Source organism: Sapajus apella, unplaced genomic scaffold (genome assembly GCF_009761245.1).
Source record: "Sapajus apella isolate SASKATOON/1434 unplaced genomic scaffold, GSC_monkey_1.0 scaffold1, whole genome shotgun sequence".
In the NCBI taxonomy this organism is placed as follows: Eukaryota; Metazoa; Chordata; class Mammalia; order Primates; family Cebidae; genus Sapajus; species Sapajus apella.
In genome coordinates this window covers 8,838,603-8,857,625 of record NW_022436941.1, presented here as the reverse complement: position 1 = coordinate 8,857,625, position 19,023 = coordinate 8,838,603, and the positions used below count along the sequence as shown (strand labels likewise).

The 19,023-nt window shown below is 46.7% G+C and overlaps 1 protein-coding gene across 7 annotated transcripts in view; it reads right to left on the bottom strand.

Moving 5' to 3' along the window:
- The window catches only part of ACSL6 (acyl-CoA synthetase long chain family member 6), a 58,097-nt gene that overhangs the window by 12,802 nt on the left and 26,272 nt on the right, over positions 1 to 19,023 (bottom strand). For 5 of the 7 annotated variants that reach the window (XM_032259457.1, XM_032259140.1, XM_032259314.1 and 2 more), the window contains exons 9-17: positions 18,959 to 19,010; positions 10,264 to 10,337; positions 8,551 to 8,628; positions 6,943 to 7,077; positions 6,398 to 6,532; positions 5,222 to 5,317; positions 4,101 to 4,173; positions 1,917 to 2,005; positions 763 to 879 (exon numbers count right to left, since the gene is read on the bottom strand). In XM_032259457.1, coding sequence (XP_032115348.1) covers positions 763 to 879; positions 1,917 to 2,005; positions 4,101 to 4,173; positions 5,222 to 5,317; positions 6,398 to 6,532; positions 6,943 to 7,077; positions 8,551 to 8,628; positions 10,264 to 10,337; positions 18,959 to 19,010 — 849 coding nt within the window. Of the gene's footprint in view, positions 1 to 762; positions 880 to 1,916; positions 2,006 to 4,100; positions 4,174 to 5,221; positions 5,318 to 6,397; positions 6,533 to 6,942; positions 7,078 to 8,415; positions 8,494 to 8,550; positions 8,629 to 10,263; positions 10,338 to 18,958; positions 19,011 to 19,023 lie in introns of all 7 variants that reach the window. The other 2 variants (XM_032259524.1, XM_032259186.1) reach the window with 2 other exon arrangements.

Below are 19,023 nucleotides of genomic sequence, written 5' to 3'. Positions count from 1 at the left end.
ATGGAGGTTGCAGTGAGCCAAGATCTTATCACTGCACTCCAGTCTGGGTGACAGAACGAGACTCCATTTCATAAATAAATAAATAAATAATAAAGGATAAAGTCCAGACCCTGCACAACACAACAATAACTTCAGAGGTGAGGAATGTTATGATCCCCATTTTAAAAATGAGAGAATGAGGCAAAGTGGTTTTGGCTAAAAACTGGGGCCCATGGCCAAGGAATGCCATGAAGGCTTGTTCGCCTGTTCTATAAGTGAGTCAAAGTGAAGCCACAGAGGGGGATGAGGCTCTGCTCAAGGTTACATTAGCAACTGCTGGCAAAGCCACAGGAACTAAGGCATCCTCTTGCCTGGCTCCAAGCTTTCCCCTTCACTCAGTGCCATCTTCTAGCTGAGGGCCAGCATCAGTGGGCTCATAGGCCCTGCCCTTTTCAGACATCCTAGATACATGCACCCCCTGTTCCTCCTACTTCACATCAGATTCCGCACATTGTTGGATATCTTTCTGGAACCATTAAGGATGGGAATTCAGTCTCCATGACCTCAGCCACACCCACCTGCACAGGTCCCTCATCACCTTCATGAGGTGGAGAGGGAGGAGGAAGAAGCTCTGAGGGTCAAGGAAGGAAGAGCCTCCAGAGGTGCTCCTGAATGGCTCATTGTCGGGGGTATTTGGAGAAGACTCCTGCCTCAGTGACCCGGATCACATACCCTCCCCCACCACCAAAATGTTTGGAGCTCCATGGTTCCAAACGTACACACCGGCAGCCATTTCCCGATGTCTCCAGTGTGAAGCCAGCCGTCACTGTCCAGGGCTTCCTTTGTCCTCTCTGGATCTTTCAAGTAGCCTTTGAACACATTTGGTCCTCTCACACATATCTATGGGACAAAAAACACGGCTTCTCTCAGCCACAGCATGAGGAATGAGGAGATGGGAGGCTGTCACCAGGCATATGGAGATAAGGTACACTATCCATCAGGAAAGCCAGGGATGGAAACAGAGGACGAGGAACAGCCAGCAGCCATCTGAACTGTCTCCTGTCAAGCAACATCCTCTCCATCTTTCCCCCACTGCCATGGCCACCCGAGGCCTTTGTCATCTCTTCTCTCTCAGGAGCTCTCTGGCCTTGGCCACATGCTGCTCTGTGACACTTAACGGGGACTCATCACAGATATTGATGGCTGGCTGATTCTACCAGGGATGCTTCAGTCCCCCGCTCCATTAGCAGGCAGTCATTCCCACTCACTCCCATGGAATGAACAAGTACAGACCAGCTCTATCTACTCCATCTGGCCTATTTGTAAAGCGTGAAGTTTCTGCTGGGACAGTTCACACAGCAGCAGGCCATAACACAGCTGGGGTAAAAAATGAATTTTTACAATAGTTTGGGGCTGGGCATGATGGCTAACACCTGTAATCCCAGTGCTCTGGGAGACCAAGGCAGGAAGGATTGCTTAAGGCCAGGAATTTAAGACCAGCCGGGGCAACATAGCAAGACCCAGTCTACAAAAAAATAAAAAGTTATGTGGGCGTGGTGATACATGCCTGTTGGCCTCACTACTTAAGAGGCTGAAGCAGGAGAATTACTTGAGCCCAGGAGTTTGAGATTACACTGGACTATGATCACGCCACTGCACTCCAGCCTGGGTGGCAGAGCAAAGCCTTGTCTCTATTAAAAAATTAATTAATTAATTTAAAAGTCTGGGAATTCCAAATCTTGATTTAGACCACTGGCTAATGGTTGCCTCATAAACACGAGAGGAGATGCTGAGTTGAGTTGAGTCAAATTAATCAGTACTTTAAAATGACTTTACCCACAAGGCAAAAGGAAAATCATTCCATCCCTACTGTTCTTGTTTGTTTTTACTCACTACATGCAGCAGCCACAGACATGAATGGCTAAATCCTTGTTTACCTCTCCCTCTCCTTTGCAGGCCCAATAGTTCAGTTCCTCAACATCAATGAGCTTGATATGATTGCAGGGAAGTGGCGCCCCTACGTGCCCTGGAACACCGGAGCAAGATGGTATTTGTTAGTGTTCAGATCTGTTTTAGCACTGAAGATGTTCCAAGCCCCCTTAAAACCTCTGAGTGGCCAAAGTGGGGAATTATGGGTGGAAAGCAACAGACCTTTAAAGGGGCAAATGTTACTGGCAAATGTTGGTAATAAAACAAAGTTCTGGAGAAAGCAAAGGCCAACCTCTGCCTGGGCATTTGTTTTATACCTGATTCTTAATGAGCAGGACAGGCACACTTGGCCCAGCACCAACGTGCACAGGATCCTGGGTGGGGTAGGGTGGCACCAACGATAGGGTCAAGATTTTTGACAGTAGTGTCCACGTTAAATCATTTTCCCCATTGTCAGATCACATGTCTTGGTTTGGGGGTCATAAAATATAGCAATTACTGCTTTTTCTCTAACCACCAGACTATTGATTAACATGCTGGAAATCTAGAAATCTTAAGCTGTGGATTCTGATTCCGTGGGTTTGGAATGGAGATTCGACATTTCTTAGAGGCACCAAGGTGATGCTGCTTCTGGTCCCACACTATACTTTGAATAACAAAGGAATGGAAAGCTGGGATGAAGAAATGTGGCCCATGAAAATAAGACTCCAAATTCTCTTGGTCAAATTTACCACAAAATTACATCTAAGTCATTCTCTAGTCATTGTGGTTGTTAGATAATTCACTGGCAAGTTGGAGGTTTTTTAAGCAGATGCTAGCCAAGGTCCTGAAAGAAAAATGAGCCACATATATGAAAAATGAGGCTTACCACCTTAGTTTCTCTTTTAAAACAGATGCTTTCAAATCCTTGACAATAATATACAAAAATATCTATCCTCATACACAAAAACCTTTTCAAGTTTTGTGCTAAGGATGAACTGAAAAACGTAAAAACCTCAGCAGTGTTTATACAGGAAAATGTAAAGGATGACGTGAGAGGGAAGAGTTACATGCCCAAAAGGAAGGAATACATGAGGGTGGATACTGGAAGAATCTGGTCTAAAACTGGTGGGTAATCTATGGGCTCCTACTACAGACCTGTTTCCCCTTTTGTTGAAAACCACTCAGCAAAAGAATCCTTCAGGATACTGACTTCTCCAAGCCTAGGGCTACTCTTTGTGCTTAAGTTTGCTCAACTGCAAACTGGAAAATTTTAGGATGATGTGCACATGAAAGAAATATGCTGTTTAATGCAATATTATTTTCAGAGTACCTTGAGACAGTCAGCAGAAACATGACAGGTGGATTTTAAATTGAAATAAATGAAATCACATTTGGCCAAGCCAAGTATAGAAGCATTTTTTCCTTAGTCCTGTCTTTTAAAACTGTAGTTGAATAAAGCCTATTTTATAAATAAATTATTTAATCACTTTGCTGCTAGCAGATCTCCTACAGGAGCCACCTTTGGAGATCATTGTTTTCCTTGTCGCAGGTTTTAGTATTGTCCTATTTCTTTTTATAGATAAATAGAAGTTATGCACAAAAGAAGTAATAGATCACAAAATACAACTCCAGGTGGAAAAATGTTTATAATATCAGGTTACTGGATTTTTACAGATTCTCGATACTACATGGCCTTGCTTACAGTCACTTTAGAATGAAGGAAGCAAGCTATGAATTAGACATGACATATAAAGGAGAGGCAGGTTCATAGTAGCCAGGGTACTGTTTCTTAAAGGGCCATTTTAGAAGCCCTTTGGGAACTACGTTCTCCTGTGATATCAATGTCTCGAAGGCAGCGGCAATCTCAAAAAGGGACAGCTCTCATCCACATCCTCATTTTGAGGAGATGCATCCTTTAAAGCCAATGGGAAGCAGGCCTGTAGTGGGTAGCCCATGGATTACTCACCCAATTTAGACCAGATTCTTCCAGTATGCTAAGGATGAATAAAAAAGGGAAAAACCTCAATAGTGTTTACAGATTTACAACGCCACAACACAGACATAACCACCATTAATGTTTTTCTTCTATTTCCTTTGCTTTTTTCCTAAGTACCCATGCAAATTTCCTTTCCATGAGGGAGTTTTAGAGTGAGCTGCTTTTACTCCACAGTGGCTTGTGAGCCAGTCCCATATCACATAGCCCATCCTACCTGAGGTCCAGTCCCCAGGCGTGGTGAAGGTGCATCCAGCTGTGCACTCAGTTTGGCCATAACCTTCATAAACCTTCAAGCAAAACATAGAAGCCACACTGTGGGCACACACCCTCCAAGAGCTGACTGGCCACCCCTTTCAGTCAGCTAACCTCCCAATGAGCATCTGACTGCTTTGTGATCCGGATGGTGGTGGGAAGGAAGTGCTCTGGAGGTAGACAACTCCAGGTGAAGCTGAATACACAAAATAAGCACGGCCACATTTGCTTGGAAGAAGTGCTACTTTTATCACAGATACTTAGTAGATGAGGTTATATAGCTTAGGGTAAAGATTTCTGACCTATTTTCAACCACTGGATCTAGTTTTCATCTGGATAATACAAAATAAACACCTTAAAATCTACTCTATGTTTTATTTTGGCTCCATAAGCTATTCCCCTCCAGAATCCCACCTGTTTGCATGAATACACCACATAAGAGTGTCTGCCTTTAGAAGTGGTCAAGCCATGCTGGTGCGGAATATGAGTACAGTGAGTAAAGCTCAAGGCTTCTAAAACAGAAAAATTGAAGCAGGCACAATTATGAAAAAGATGGGTCTACTTTACTTAAAATCAGTCAGCCACAACCATGTTATGATACCCTACTATGTAGGAACTTAATAAATATGAGTTGAATGGAAAATGAAGAAATAAATTTTGACAGATGACAAAATATAATGGATCAAATAACACTTAAATGGGCTTTCTCCCTTGTTCTCCTTTTCTGGGTTGTGAGATATTTTGCAGGCTGGAGAAGGCAGGGATGCAGTATAGGTGTGGTACACATTCTCTAGCACATTGATGACCTATCTGTGGTTTGTCTGATCCCTTTGCCCTTTGCGAAAAACTTTCAAAGGTCCAGGTAAAAGAATTTCCCAGAGTGGATAAACCTGGGCTTTCCAGAATGTGGTAATGCCATCCTGACTTTCACCGGCTCTGAGTTTTTTCCTCCTCAGAGGAAGGAGTTTTGTCTCACAAAAATCTTGCCCCCAGGTTCTTTCTCGGAACAGTAGAGGGTATGGTAGTTTTCCTGCCCTAACGTATGTCCTGCTGTTCCTAAGGAAGGACACACAAAGACAATACCTGGCACCCTAGAGCTGCCCGGAGAAATCCCAGAACTGTTGGTGATGCTGGGGCTGCTCCAGTAACAATCATCCGCACACACCCACCAAGACTGGCCTGTGGGAAGAGAGAAGAGCTGTTGAAGTTTGTGATGTCTGAGATGGTGTCCAGCCCATCCGGGCCTCATCCAAGGTCAATATCCAACAATTGGGTCCTACTTGTATGCTAGGGCTGGGATCAGAAAGAAGGCCTGAGGCTATATAACACACGAACTGAGGAAATTCCTTCCCCTTCCTAATGACAAACACAATCATTAGCTCTGCAACTCAACCCACCATATGACCAATTCTTTTATGCCTTTTGAGGTAAGTACCATTAGTCTGGGTGGCATTCTATAATATTGGTTCTTCTTCCTTCCTTAAAATACACAGCTGCTCCCTCACCCTCCCATCATTGATTGACAAGAATCCAAAACAATTACTTAGGACAATTTATTCCAATTTCCATTATAATGGCATTGCCTTTTTTCATGTATAAATCAATACCATGCTTTATTTACTATGCACTGCTAAGGACAAAGAATACTTGAAACACTTTATTTATGTAAGTTGAGCCAAGATATTTTAAATATTAATTTTCATAACTAAAAATAGAGTAGCAAGAAAAAAATGAATAATGCTACTAATTAATTACAGATTCCTTGGGTAATGCAGAGCTTGAAAACTTTTGTGGAGTTACAGAAACGAGTAATTCAAGATTGGCCTGCTGTGGGAGACGTTAAAGGGACAGAACCCAGGAAAGAAAAAGATTTTGAACCATTTGGCTAGAACCACGCTGCTGGAAAGCCACCATGGCCAGGATTACAGGGAGGGGCAAGAGAACCTGCAAGGCCCAAGAGCTTCGCAGTGGCGCACTGATCTGACTACCCAAGGGCAAAGCCACCCTGTTGCCTGTGGAGATCAAGGGATCTACTATCCAGAGTAGGTTTTCTTTTTGCTCATCTCAAATGTAACACATCTCCAAAAATCAAAAATGTCTAAGTTTAACATTTCAATTGTAGCTTAAGCTTTGATTTCATGAGCAAATGAATTATTTCACACGATTACAGGGCACTGGGATGAATTTCTCCAGTTCTCCTGTAAGGTCATCCATTGGATACTTAGGTGTCATCTATAATCACTTGTTCATTTTTTTTACCTGAATCTTATTAAAGAAGAGTTCATCCCAGATACTATCATTCCTGATGATTCCACTCCGGACCTCGGCTTGCTTACGCTTTGCTGCAAACTCCAGGAGCCAGCGCTTTAATGGTGTGTTTGCCTGGCTGAAGATCTGAGGAACACAAGTTGGAAGTAGCTATCAGGGCGTGAATGTCTCACTTCTAGACATAGCCCCCAGGAATTAAGCCCAGACTGGCCAGCAGAGAAGCCATGTTCCCTTTTGCCCCTGCAGAAGGTCACTGAATGTGTGACCTTGAGCTGAAGGTTAACACTACTTTGCCTGACAGGCATGCTATGAAGGTGGAAGTTTCTGGAAAAAAAATCTCCCCCACAGGGGTTTTTGAATAATAGGAAGAAAACAGGAGAAGGAAGAATGAGAAAGAGTCAGGAACTACAAGAGAGGAGGCAAGTTCTGGGACCTGGCAGCAGAGGCATTAAAAGCCTGCCTGGGGCTCCAGACCCTGCCCAAACAAGCAAATACAGAGCCCCTCAGCTCTGCTGGAGACTCGCTGCAGAACTCACCTTGTCATACATCCGGTTCAGCAGTCGTGGCACCACAGGGAAGATGGTGGGGCATAGAGCCTTCATGTCATCTGAGAGGAGGCGGATGTCTCCCTGGAAGAAGCCAACGCGCCCTCCATGGCAATAGACGACAGACTGGAAGGAGTGGACAGGAAGGGAGGAGCCCCTTAGGGTGGTCACTCCTGGCTATAGTCCAAAGCTGTCCAAAGTGCTGCCCTACATGGAGGGCACCCATGACCCCCTGACCCAGGTCTGGCTGCTGCCATGGGACACTGAAGAACGCAATCTGAGGTGACCCAACCCCCACCTCCCGCTAAGTCCCACTCAGGCTTAGGGAGATGAACAGGAGAAGGGATGGAATCCTGAGCCTCTGGGAGATGCCAAAGCAGCCATTCTCACGGGTGTCTGCCCCCTCACTTACTCCCAAACCCTGGACATGGGCCTCCCTGGGGACTCAGGTCTCTGAGATGTACTACAGCCTATTAATGGGTCTGTTCCAGGTCTTAGAGTCCTTGGATTTCCCCAGGGAATTCTGGGAAGGTGTGTAGATGCTATGAGTAATGAAGATGCTGCTGAAGTTGGCTGTGGGTGCTACTTAGTGGGAGGTCAAGGGGGAGCCCCTGGCTAGTTCCTAATGGGACTAGAAGTACACCAGGGGCTTTACATATGCTCCCTTCTTTCTTGCTTATAGCAACCCTGTAAGGGAAGTGGTATCCCTACAGGTGAGGAACACAAAGCTCAGAGAGGTAACATGACTTGCCCAGGGTTACAAAGCTAATTTACAGTAATTGCTGGCATTGAATCCAGGTACAGAAAGCTAGAAAGCATGCTTTCCAGATGCCAGAGCCTTACCTGCACTATTATATAAGACCTCCCCCAAGGCAAAATGGGAAAGGCCTAGAAGACACAGTTTATTCATAGGCTGGTCCCTTGAGTGATACATATATGGAGAATTCCTTGCCTCTATAATCACATATGGATTCCTCCTCCCACCCCCTCTGTACTTCCACAAGGCCTATCTCAGGGCTAACCTAAGGCCAGTCCCCATCTGCAGCCTGAAGAGCCAAGCCAGTTTCATTCCCAGACTTTACTCTTTTCTCTTTTAGGAGTTTGTAAATTGTGAAAGTTAGGAACATAAGTTTTTTGGCCATAAATGGAACTGTACTGCACAGAGCTTGAATGGTAAAGCACTTCTGCAAACTGCAATGCTCTCTGAGAAGATGCTATCAGCTGGGATCTCTCTCAGCTGAGTGTGTCCATGGGTAAGGCAGGGCAGGCCTGGGGGCTTCCCTGGAACAATGCTCCCAGGAGGGACAAGCTGGGTGGCTAAGGTCCTCTGAGCCCTCTGACCCCTGTGGTACCTTCTGAGGACAGGGCAGTTTGGTCCTACTTCATGTCACCAGTGACAAGTGACACCTGCTAGTGTTATGGGTTCTAGGCACAGACTGTGCCTCCCTGATGCCAGGGCCTTACCTGCACCATTCTCTCAAACATGTGTGCTAAAGGCAAATAGGAAATGTGCACATCCGCACAAGTGGGAGCCCACTGACTCTGTAAGAAAAAAGAAGGAGCCCAGGCAAGGCCCGGTCAGTCAGGTGGGCGTCTTACCTGGATTACTCTCTCAAACATGTGAGCCAGAGGCAGGAAGGAGATGAGCACATCGTCCTGTCTCGGAAAGATCACTTTCTGCAGGTGACGGGCATGGGAGACAGAAAGGAAAGAAACACTGACAGAAAGACGACAAGAGAATCATAAAACAATAAAGAGAAAATGGTCCTGGAGGGCAAACAGGGAGAGGGGAAGGGGAATGGGGGCAGTGAGGACAGAGAGAGGGGTGAGATGAAAGAGAGAAGAAATAAGGGAGAGAGGGAGAGAGAGAGGGAAGGGAAGGTGCAGAAAGAAGAGAGAGACAGAGAGACAGGGCAGCATAGGAAGCGGAGTGTTAGGTCACAGCGCCAGTGGGTCTAGGTTATCTGCAGAAGCAAAGAGCCAAATGAAGCACACAGAAACCAGCAGAGCGGGCTCTGCAGGGAAGTCTCCTCTCGGAGGGCCTGCCTCTCACTTGCAGTCTGTCGGCACCAGCCCGGCTCTCTCCCCTGCCTCCCCACACCTGCAGGACCTGCCCCACACCCCATTTCCCCATGCTCCCCAGGCCACCTGGGCAGGGATTCAGAAGGGCTTGGCTAGTCAGCACTTTCTAGTCCTTGCAGAGAAAGGGGCCCAGGGACTCCTAAGTCTATGCACCTGTGGCGGAGTACGAACCGCAGCCAGAGGAGGAGACAAGGCCAAACCCAAACAGTGGCTGAACCTGGGCTCACAAGCCATCCCTGGAAGCAGGGCCTTAAAGCGGAATGCTGACAGAGAGCCCTGCTGCACCCTGTCAGCAAAGGGACGGCCCAGGCCACATCTCACAGTTGTCTCACAGACCCTAGGGACAGGGGCTACTCCAGCCAGGGGAGCCCTGCACAAGGCTTGGGCTCTGGGTGGGCTGTGCCAGCAGGTGCTCTCCTCTGCTGGACTTCCCTGCTCTCCACCCCTTTGCAGAGGCCTTCACGCTCCTGTGCTGGCTTTTGGGCCAGTTTGGGCAAACCTTGGCTCCCGATCTGGGCTCAGCCACCAACTGTCTCTCACAGTTTTCTACTAAAATATGTGTTTGGGACACACGCTCCATAATGTCATCTCCCATGAACATGGAGAGTGATTTTCTCCACAGTGGAGAAAAAGCCTAACTTTTTTGAAAAGATGCATTCCTTTATACTGAAGGAAACTACAGGACATACTCACCCCTTGTGGGAAAAGTCCTCCTTTGTTAGCCGGTTATAAAATGCTAACATGCTTTGGTCAGGCCAAGATATCAAAGCTTTTTTGATATTAGATTTACCTTTAAGTACAGCCTTATAAATTAGCAGTTGCCGTTGTTTCTCAGACTCTAGTAGTCCTTAAACACAAAATGACTGAATTAAACCCTGACCTATTCGAAAAACAAGTTATTAAGGATTACTTTCTAAATAAAGGTACACACAAAACCATAGGTATATCAATTTTTGAAGTTAGAAATGAAAAATAGATTTGCACGCTTTTCTTTCTGGGATCTTAGTGCTCCCAGAAATCAACTGAATATTTGTCAAGTCTGGATCATTTCCGTATTTGGAGTTAAAAGTGATGGTAAAAGTGGGGTTGCTCTAATGAGAACAGAAACTCTTGCTTGTGAATGGCAGCCCAGATTATATCAGGAAAACAAACAAATAAATAAAAAAAAATCCTCTGAAGCTTGAGACTGTCCTCAAGAGACACCTGCAACAGTAATTCTACTTTATTCACCTCTGTCACTTTCAGAAAGCCTGAGAAATCAGCCACCACGTTCCCATGGGTGAGCATCGCACCTTTTGGGTTCCCTATAAAAAGAAAGCAAGAAGCCAAATTAGTTAGAAACTCAAGGGCCACTTCTTGAGAACAGTGTCCGAAGGTGGCAGTCCCAGACACCCAGGATGCCCACCCAAGCCTCTGGCCTTTGTCTTCAGCCACCTGTAGACACACAGGCAGATGAATGCTGCTTCAAGGACCGTCATCCTATAGGCACAGCCCACCATTAGGCTCCCAGCAGCATGAGACCAGGAGGCAGGTGACATGGCTGCACAGGTGGGGTGTCTCAAGGTTTGTTGGGTCAACTGCTTGTGGTCTGCATCATATCCTTTCTCATCTCCCTTCAGGAGCACAGGCTCTCGGCCCTCAGTTCCCTTATGTGCAGCAAGGGCTCTGTACTGCTCCCTGGGCTTGAGTGGGGCTGGTTTCCTGAGTCTAGCAGCCAACTCTAATGGCAGAGGACTTCTCTGCTGCATTTGGCAAGGCCCCAGGTTCAGGCCAGGCTGGAGGTCCAGAGTGCTGGGTAGCCCTTCCTGCCTGCCCCTTGGCAGAGCTGGGACACAGATATTCTTGCTTTATTTTGATATAACATTTCACTACTGCTCATGAGGCCTGGTTCTCCAGGCCCTTAAGAAAGCCAGGGACTGCTAGGATAACTCAGACGACAGAGGCCACTAGAGATCCCAGGCACAGCAGGCTGGGAAGGAAGGTCAGCTTGCCTACCATTTCCTGTTGGGGTGGATACAACCCCAAAGTTCCTGCCAGACAGATCTGACAGGGCTCAAGTCCTAGCCTTGCCACTCACGACCAGCATAACACTTGCAAGTCATTGTTCCTCTGTTTCCTTACCTGTAAGATAGGGACAGTAACGCCCACCTCATAGGCTTTTATAAAATCTAAAGATAAAATCCAGGTACGAAAGATGTTAGTTTCCACTGAGGCAGCCAAAGATGTTAAATTAGACGTTTCCATGGAGGCAGCAGATACAATAGCTGGAAAACTGGCAAGCGAGGGGCCAGACTACATTCAGAATTTACCCAAGAAACATCAAATAATCCAACATGTTAACTTTGCAACTCTCACCCTGAATGAGGCAATAAAAGGGCTGAGTAGAGACTAAGAGAGTGTTGTACTCAATGCCCCTGAATTACTCACTTTAAAATGGTAATTTTATGCTATGTAAAATTTGCCTCAATGAGAATGTAGGGGGAGAGAGAAAGAGAGAGAGAATTAACTTTTTTTCTTTGGAGACAGCTACATGGAGTCCTATAGCCCATCAAAAAGGGAGGAACGAAGGGTCCTTTCTCCCAATCCCAACCTAACACCCAAGCTAACTCAGCCCTTAATGGGATCACTTGAAGAGCCTGATTGTGCTCCCTGCAGCTGGGAGACCCAATGAGAAAGGTGAATTAAGACTGTGGCTGTCAAAAAAAAAAAAAAATTAATCCCAGGGAGTCTGGATATGGAGTCTGCAGAAGGAACATCAGTCTCAGCAGTGGTGGGAATGGTGGGGTGCAGGAAATCTTATCCACAAGACCAGTTTGCCAGGGCAAAAGGACCATCGCCCATCAGGGAAAACAATCAAGTGTACATGACAGGCAGAAGCTGAAGTGGAGCAGACAGCAGACAGCCCAAGGAAGGGCACCGCCTAAATCAAGAGAGCTCATGAAGGCAGCCATCAAGCAGAGGGAGTTTTAGACGTTTGCCCAACACCATCTTCCAACTTTCATATTCCATTTATTTATTCTCCTACCCCACTGCAAACCTGGTAAGAGAGGGCAGAAACCTCTGTTAGCAAGCTGGGGGAGAAGGAGAAACAGCAGAGAACAGAAGAGAGGAGGACCGTGCCCTCCTTACCAAGCCTGCAGCCAGCCCTTGCTGGGGAGAGGGAGGAGTCTCAGTGAAGTGTACTGATTCCTTTTTTGTTATTCTGAATTAAGACTATGTTTGTGACTTGCAATGTCCACGAGACTTTTTATTACCTGAGAGTGACCAGAAAAAGCAAGAGATGCCTGCATTTTTATCCAGGAGCAGAAAAAAAACTATCACCACAGTGCAAATTTAAAGGCACGAATGGAGACAAAAATAAAATTGCTCTCATAATTATATCCCAGGTGGCCTACTTGTTCAACTTACTGGTGACCCATTTGTCAGAGATAAGAGCATCAGGCATGGCCCAATCTTTGCGTTCAAGAGACGGACACATCTGTTTAACTGCAATGTATGGTGGACGGGATTTTAACCTGCGCTCTGGCACTTCTACCCATATTGCAAATCACAGAGGTGATTCTGGGGACACAGAAGATTATGACATGATTTAACAAGTTACATTTCTCTAATAAATAGCTGTCAACATGTCTTCTTTTTGAAAAGAAAAAGTGCCGTAGGGTCTAATTTTATCTCTGCCTATCCTTCTTTCATCCTAACATCTTTCCTCAAACCCAGGCCCAGATTAAGAAATTTCCAAGTTGCCCCTTATATACAAATCCCACAGAGTACCTGGGCCCAGAGAGTATTCCGAGTGTCACCTGGCAATTTCTTCCCATTGACTCTCAGGCTCTGAAAGTTTCTAAGGAATATCTCCCAAACACTAGGTATGAAATCAGAGATGTTATAAAATAGAGTCCCGTGCTACAGAGCTTTGGATTTGCAAGTTTGGCTGACTTGTTCATCCTTGATAGAACTCAGGGGAATGGTGTAAGACTCTCAAGAGAAAGTGTCTTCATTGATAAAAAAACAATTCTAAAGCCTCCATTAAGTTCAAGCCAAAACACATACAACAGCAGTAGTTATTCAAGTCCACTTGGTTAGATAAGCCCTTTCCTTCTCCAACATGATGAGAAAAGTTCATGTCCTTTAGTTTTCTTGTGGATATGAATGCCATTTTATACATGTCTAATGGCCTATAGAATTTTAAAACATTCCCAGACATGCCCAAATTATTTCTTTAAGTCATCTCTACATGTGGTCCCAAAGGAAGAAGGAGAAGTGAATGTTGGCAACAAATTCTGGGGGAAGACTGAAAGGTTGAAGAATCGAATTGCAGAATTTTCCCTAGTTTTCTCCTTTTCTGGTGCAATGTCAGTAAGAGATGCTGGCTACCCAGGCCGCCAATGTCTCAGCAATACGAGACCTACTGTCTATTTCCAATCCTCCACTCATAAGCTGACCATTCTTGTATTTAATTGTCTCTCCAGCCACTGAAGAAAAACTCTCCAAGTTTTAGATTCTGCCAATGACATTTTGGCTTTGGTCAGTGTTCCTGGGCAGGCCTCCCATGGCTATTATGCAGAAAGGCATTTTGCTGGGTGATGATCTGCCCTGGTTGGATGTTGGCTCCAAGTGAGAACAGCTGTGGATGAAGTTGAGCTTAAAGTTTCTCTTGCAGGGGTGGAAATGGGTTTGGGGACAGTTCTGGGCCACACAGCTGGGAGCTTCTGGCTGCTTGTTTCTGCTTTAAACAGTCAAAGGTGGGTTATAATAGTTACTGGTGATTGAAATTCCCTGGAAGTTTCATAATGCAGGTAGAGTGTTCATCTTCCTGATAAAGGCTCTCACATCTTTAGGCCTGAGTCTTACTTTTATCAATCCCATAGCCACCCATTTTTCAAAAATCAAGACTCGAGGGCTAGTATGAATAGAAATAATAACTATGATAGTAGCCAAGTACTCAACACCCACTAATGTGGCAATATGCTGGGCATTTCATCCATGGGAACTCAGTTATTTCTTGAAACAACCCTAAGCAGTAAGTTAAATGTATTCCTCTAACAGCCAAGAAAACAAGCTTAAGAGAGGTTAAGTAGGCCGGGCGCCGGTGACTCACGCCTGTAATCCCAGCACTTTGGGAGGCCGAGGCGGGTGGATCACAAGGTCAGGAGTTCAAGACCAGCCTGGCCAACATGGTGAAACCCCCATCTCTACTAAAAATACAAAAATTAGTTGGGCACAGTGGCAGACACTTGTAATCCCAGCTGCTTGGGAGGCTGAGGCAGGAGAATTGCTTGAACTGGGGGAACAGAGATTGCAGTGAGCCAAGATCATGCCACTGCACTCCAGCCTGGGCAACAAAGGGAGACTCTGTCTCAAAAAAAAAAAAAAAAAAAAAAGAGAGGTCAAGTAATTCTAAAGCTGTACAGCAGGAGTGCTAAGACTTAATTTTGTGTCTACAGTCATACAAGTCTTGAGCCAAATAGCACGAAACCAATAGGTCATGGTGAACATTTTCCCCAGAAAGCCTACCTCTGAGTAGCCACAGTTCTGGGGCTGCTGGGCATTTACATGCTCAGCCAAATGACTGCAGATGCCTGCGGGGCTTTCATGGGTATCGTCAGTTAGAACAGAAGGGATGCACCAATTTGAATGGCCTCCACCCCCTTTGCCTCCCAGCCCCACAGCCAGTGCTTAGAATTGATCCAGCCAGCTCCGCCATGCTTTGAGCCTCTTTCGTATGACTCCAGACATGTGGTCCTTCCCCTCCTATCTTCCCTCTCATCCCTCCCTCCCATGCTGACTCCTGTGTCCCTTGCTTCAGTCACTCTCCTGTCAAGTGCTTCAGCTCTTGGGCCTCCCCCAGGATCCCATCCTGAAAACTGCACCAAGCCAATCCAGCTGCCAACCTTCTACTCCCTCTACAATGCAGCCCCCGAGGTTCAGAGCCTCTGTCCCAGAGGGACTCTCTTCCCAGAAACTGTCACACATGCCCCCTTTAGACTCCTCTTTGCCCCCTTGAGACTCCTCTCACCCTCAGCCAGGACCCTGACTCCCACTCCACAGAAGAGGCAGAAGCCATCAGAGGACTCTCTTCATCTTCCTGGCCTCCCAGACTCTGCTCTTACCCCTTCCTTCCTAGCAGGGCCATCTCCTCCCTGGTGCTTTGAGGCCTCCTCTCTCCCCCACTCACACCAAAGCTTGGGGGGGCTCTGCTGCTTGAGCATCCTCTTCCTTTCCTCTGTCTCTAGTGGTCCCTTCTCAGCCACAAGAAACATTTCTACAAGAGCAAAAACCTCCCCCAAATTCCTTGGCCCCTCCACCTGTCAGTCTTGCTTTCTGCCATACCTTCATAGTCAACTATAAAAATAAAAAACACCAACTTTCTCTTTAAGTATAACACACATGGAAAAGTACTCAAATAACCATAAAGCTCAATGGAGTTTTCCAAAGTGAACTTGGCTGTACAGCCAGCACCCAGATCAAGAACATCACCAGCATCCCAGAGGCTTCCTTATAACCCTTTCAGGGTGTCATTATCCCAGAAGGCAGCCCCTATCCTGATTTGTAAAACCACAGGGTAGTTTATCATGTTTTATGATTTTATATGAAAGAAATCATACAATCTTTTGTGGCTGGTTTCTTTTGCTCAACATTGTGGCATAATGTTCTGTTGTAAGCAAATAAGCATTTGAGTTGTTTCCAGATTTTGACTATTACAAACAGTGTTGCTATGGCCATGATGGGGCATGCCTTTTGGTGGCACAGCCAAGCTTCCTGAAAGAAATGCACACATGCTTGGACTGAATTGACATCTTCACTTCCCATTCACTCCTCAGTCCACAGCAACCAGCCTCTCCTCCACCCCACACCCCAGGACCAGCCTTTGTCAAGAGCAACAGCAGGTCATTTCCTGGTGATATCCTCCAGTTACAACTTAGCCACAGATGATGCTGACAGATCCTGTTCTCTTCTAGCCTATCCAGCCACTCCTACCTACCTGGTCTCTTTTGGGAACTCCTGTCCCATTATCTCCCTCATGCTCATGCCCTCAGGCCCTGCCCCAGGCCCTCTCTTTTCCTCTCAACACTCCCTCAAAGCAGTGTGTTCTGTGCTGCCACCAGGTCTCCAGACATGCTTTTTCCTCTGCCCGGAATGCCCTTCCCTGGCTTCTCCAGCTACTGATCCTTCAGGACTCTGCTTAGACTGACTTCCTCCGGGAATCCTTTCTGTCCTGCTGTACTGACCTCTCGGTGGCTGGGTACCCCATGCACCAGGCATGCAGACCTCAAGGCAGTGACCACGTTGTATTGTAACTGCCTGATGATATGAGCTGGGAGCTCATGGGTGCAGACCTGTGTTTTCTCCATCCCTATGCCCTCAGCCCCTAACACTGGGTCTGATGCATAGTGGGTACTCACAAAAATGAGCTGAATGAATGAATACAGATGAATTAGAAAAAGAGTGCTAAAAACACATAGACTGGAAGAGTGTGTTTTAAAAGACCACAGTATTTACTTCACTGGGAAGATAAGGTACATGAACTCACAAGGATAAAACATCCTATCATTCAAGGGACCCAATTTCCCAAACTGGGCTGTGTTATACCCACATATTATCTTTTTTTCAGAGGTGGTAGTGGGTTCAGATTCCAGTCCAGCTAACAGTTATTTTGAAAGGAACAGCAAACCACATGTCTACCCCTCAGCCATCACTGGGTACAGACAGACCACAAGCTCTCACCTCCTCCCAGGCCTTCTTGGCCTGAACAGGGGCTTCAAAGCCCTGACTTATTCTAGGGATCAGCACAGATCTTTCCACCGCATGCCAAGAAGGAAATCTGCCCAGAATGATTCCACCAGAATCACGGGCCAAATGTCAGGATCAGATCATATTTTCCATCTTTCCCCAAGAAAAGAGCATGGCCCTTGATAAGGCTGGGAGCCAGGACATTCAGCTTACATTTAAGGGAAGCTGGATCTGGGCTGTGATGCTGAAGACACACAAGGCTGATGTGCCCGATGAGAGAATGAGCACAAGAGGCACAGCACAGGCTTAGCCTAAAGCCAAGGAAATCCAAGTGCACAGCCAGGCGGGGTGACATCAGGCCAGGGCTCTGCTCCCTCCCCCAGCTCTGCCCAGGCACCAGCCATAGCTTTGGAGTGGGAGGTCTGGGAAAGTAAAGCACAGCCTGTGTTTCAAGCCCCATATATTCTGCTTCCATCACACAGAGCTTGAGCAGGATGGCTCAGCTTTCTACAGTCTGGAAAAGCACTGGACATGATGTCTGCCCTCCCCAGCCAGGGAACAGAACACTTCTGCATCATGAAGTCTTTTCCAGATCCAAGGGCAATGTCTGTGACCAAGTGACCTGTTAAAAGCCTGAAGGGACACTTTGAAGGCAGGTCTGAAGGTAAGGCCATAGCAGTGACCTGCTCTCCAAAACCATGTCACCAAAAATTCACATGGTAAAACTCAAGACACTCACCCATGTGTTTACTTATTTTCTGGCTGCTTTAGCACTACAACAGCAGCATTTAGTCACTGCAATAAGGAGCATATATGGCCTGAAAAAACAAACAAAAACCTCAAGACAAAAAGACACTGGAAAACGCTATTTAAAAAGCAACATAAACCTGAAGGTGCATTTTTGAATTCTTGGTTGGCTCTGGATGTCAGCTCCTGGAGAGGAAGGGCTGTGTTGTTACGTTTCTGACAGAGTTTAGTAGAGTATAGTGGAAGTTCCTTGAACCCATGTGAGTTAATGGTAAAAATCTATCTCTATTCAATAAAACACGTTTATCATGACCCACTGACATGAATAATCCTGCTTGTAGGGTTGGTCACGGGTCTGCCAAATGTCTTAGAGGCTGCCTCTGTGGAAGGCAGAGCCCCAGTTCACTGCCCACCGAGAGTTGTCATCAAGATGGGCCAATCCTCAGTCTGGAAGAAGAAGGCTGGAGACTTCCTGTCCATTCAGGGCAAGGCAAGTGACATCCACATCATCAGATGAGATGAAAAGGCAGCATTGGGAAGGGCACTGGCCTTGGAATTACAAGAGCAGGGCATAAGTCCTGGTGCTTCCACTTGCTGGTGATGTCCCCTTGGAGCAGGCTTAGTGACAATCCTGCGCACTTCACAGGCTGTGCTGAGGCCCCAGTGGTGCAGAGAGAGGGTGGACAGTGTGCTATAGAAATGCAGAGGTTTGTGCCTGTGCTGTGTCCTCTTGTGCATTCTGCCTCCTTTAGGAAGCCTTCTTTGATTATTCCTGTCACCGCTGATGATACGTGTACTCTTCTGTCAATTCCAAGCACAGAGGGTGTAATTTCTGCTTGTGTCCTCTGCCTGACAGCCTTGCTCACAGGACACCAGCCCCAGCCTGCAGAGCATCTGCACTGCCCTTTCACACACTGTCCCATCTCCCACTTGGCACCTTTGGCCATCCTCATGGCAGATGAGAAATTGGGGACACTGGTGGCAGAGAAGTTAAATGACTGGCTCACAGTCCCCCAGCAAGCAGTGGAGGTAGGACTCAAACCGAGGCTCTCAGAAGCAAACCTCACACTCTTTCCCCAGTCCCCGACACAAAGGCCAGGCAGGGGTAGAAAGCAAAGAAGTGAGAGCTGTTTCCCAGAGAGAAATGACCCCAGTGAGAAGGAAGCCTCCCTCAGCACATGATCCAGCTGCCCATGACTCTACTGACTCAACTCTGGGAGGTGCCAAGCCCACACCCTGGACTTCCCAATTCACACTGTCCACCTGCACCTGGCCACTCCTACGCTGGGCACTGGGAGGTGCAGGAGGGACCCAATGTCTGGAGCCAGGCATCAGACAAGGCTCAGCCCATTTCAAACAGGGCATCAAAGACTCCAACAGTCACTTGCGAGGCCACCAGGGAAAGGGGCAGGTAGCCGTGGCTGGGAATCTGCATGCCTCTGCTTACCTGTTGTGCCGCTTGTGAAACACACAATGGAGAGGTCATCAGGCTGCGGGGGCTGCAAGGGTGAG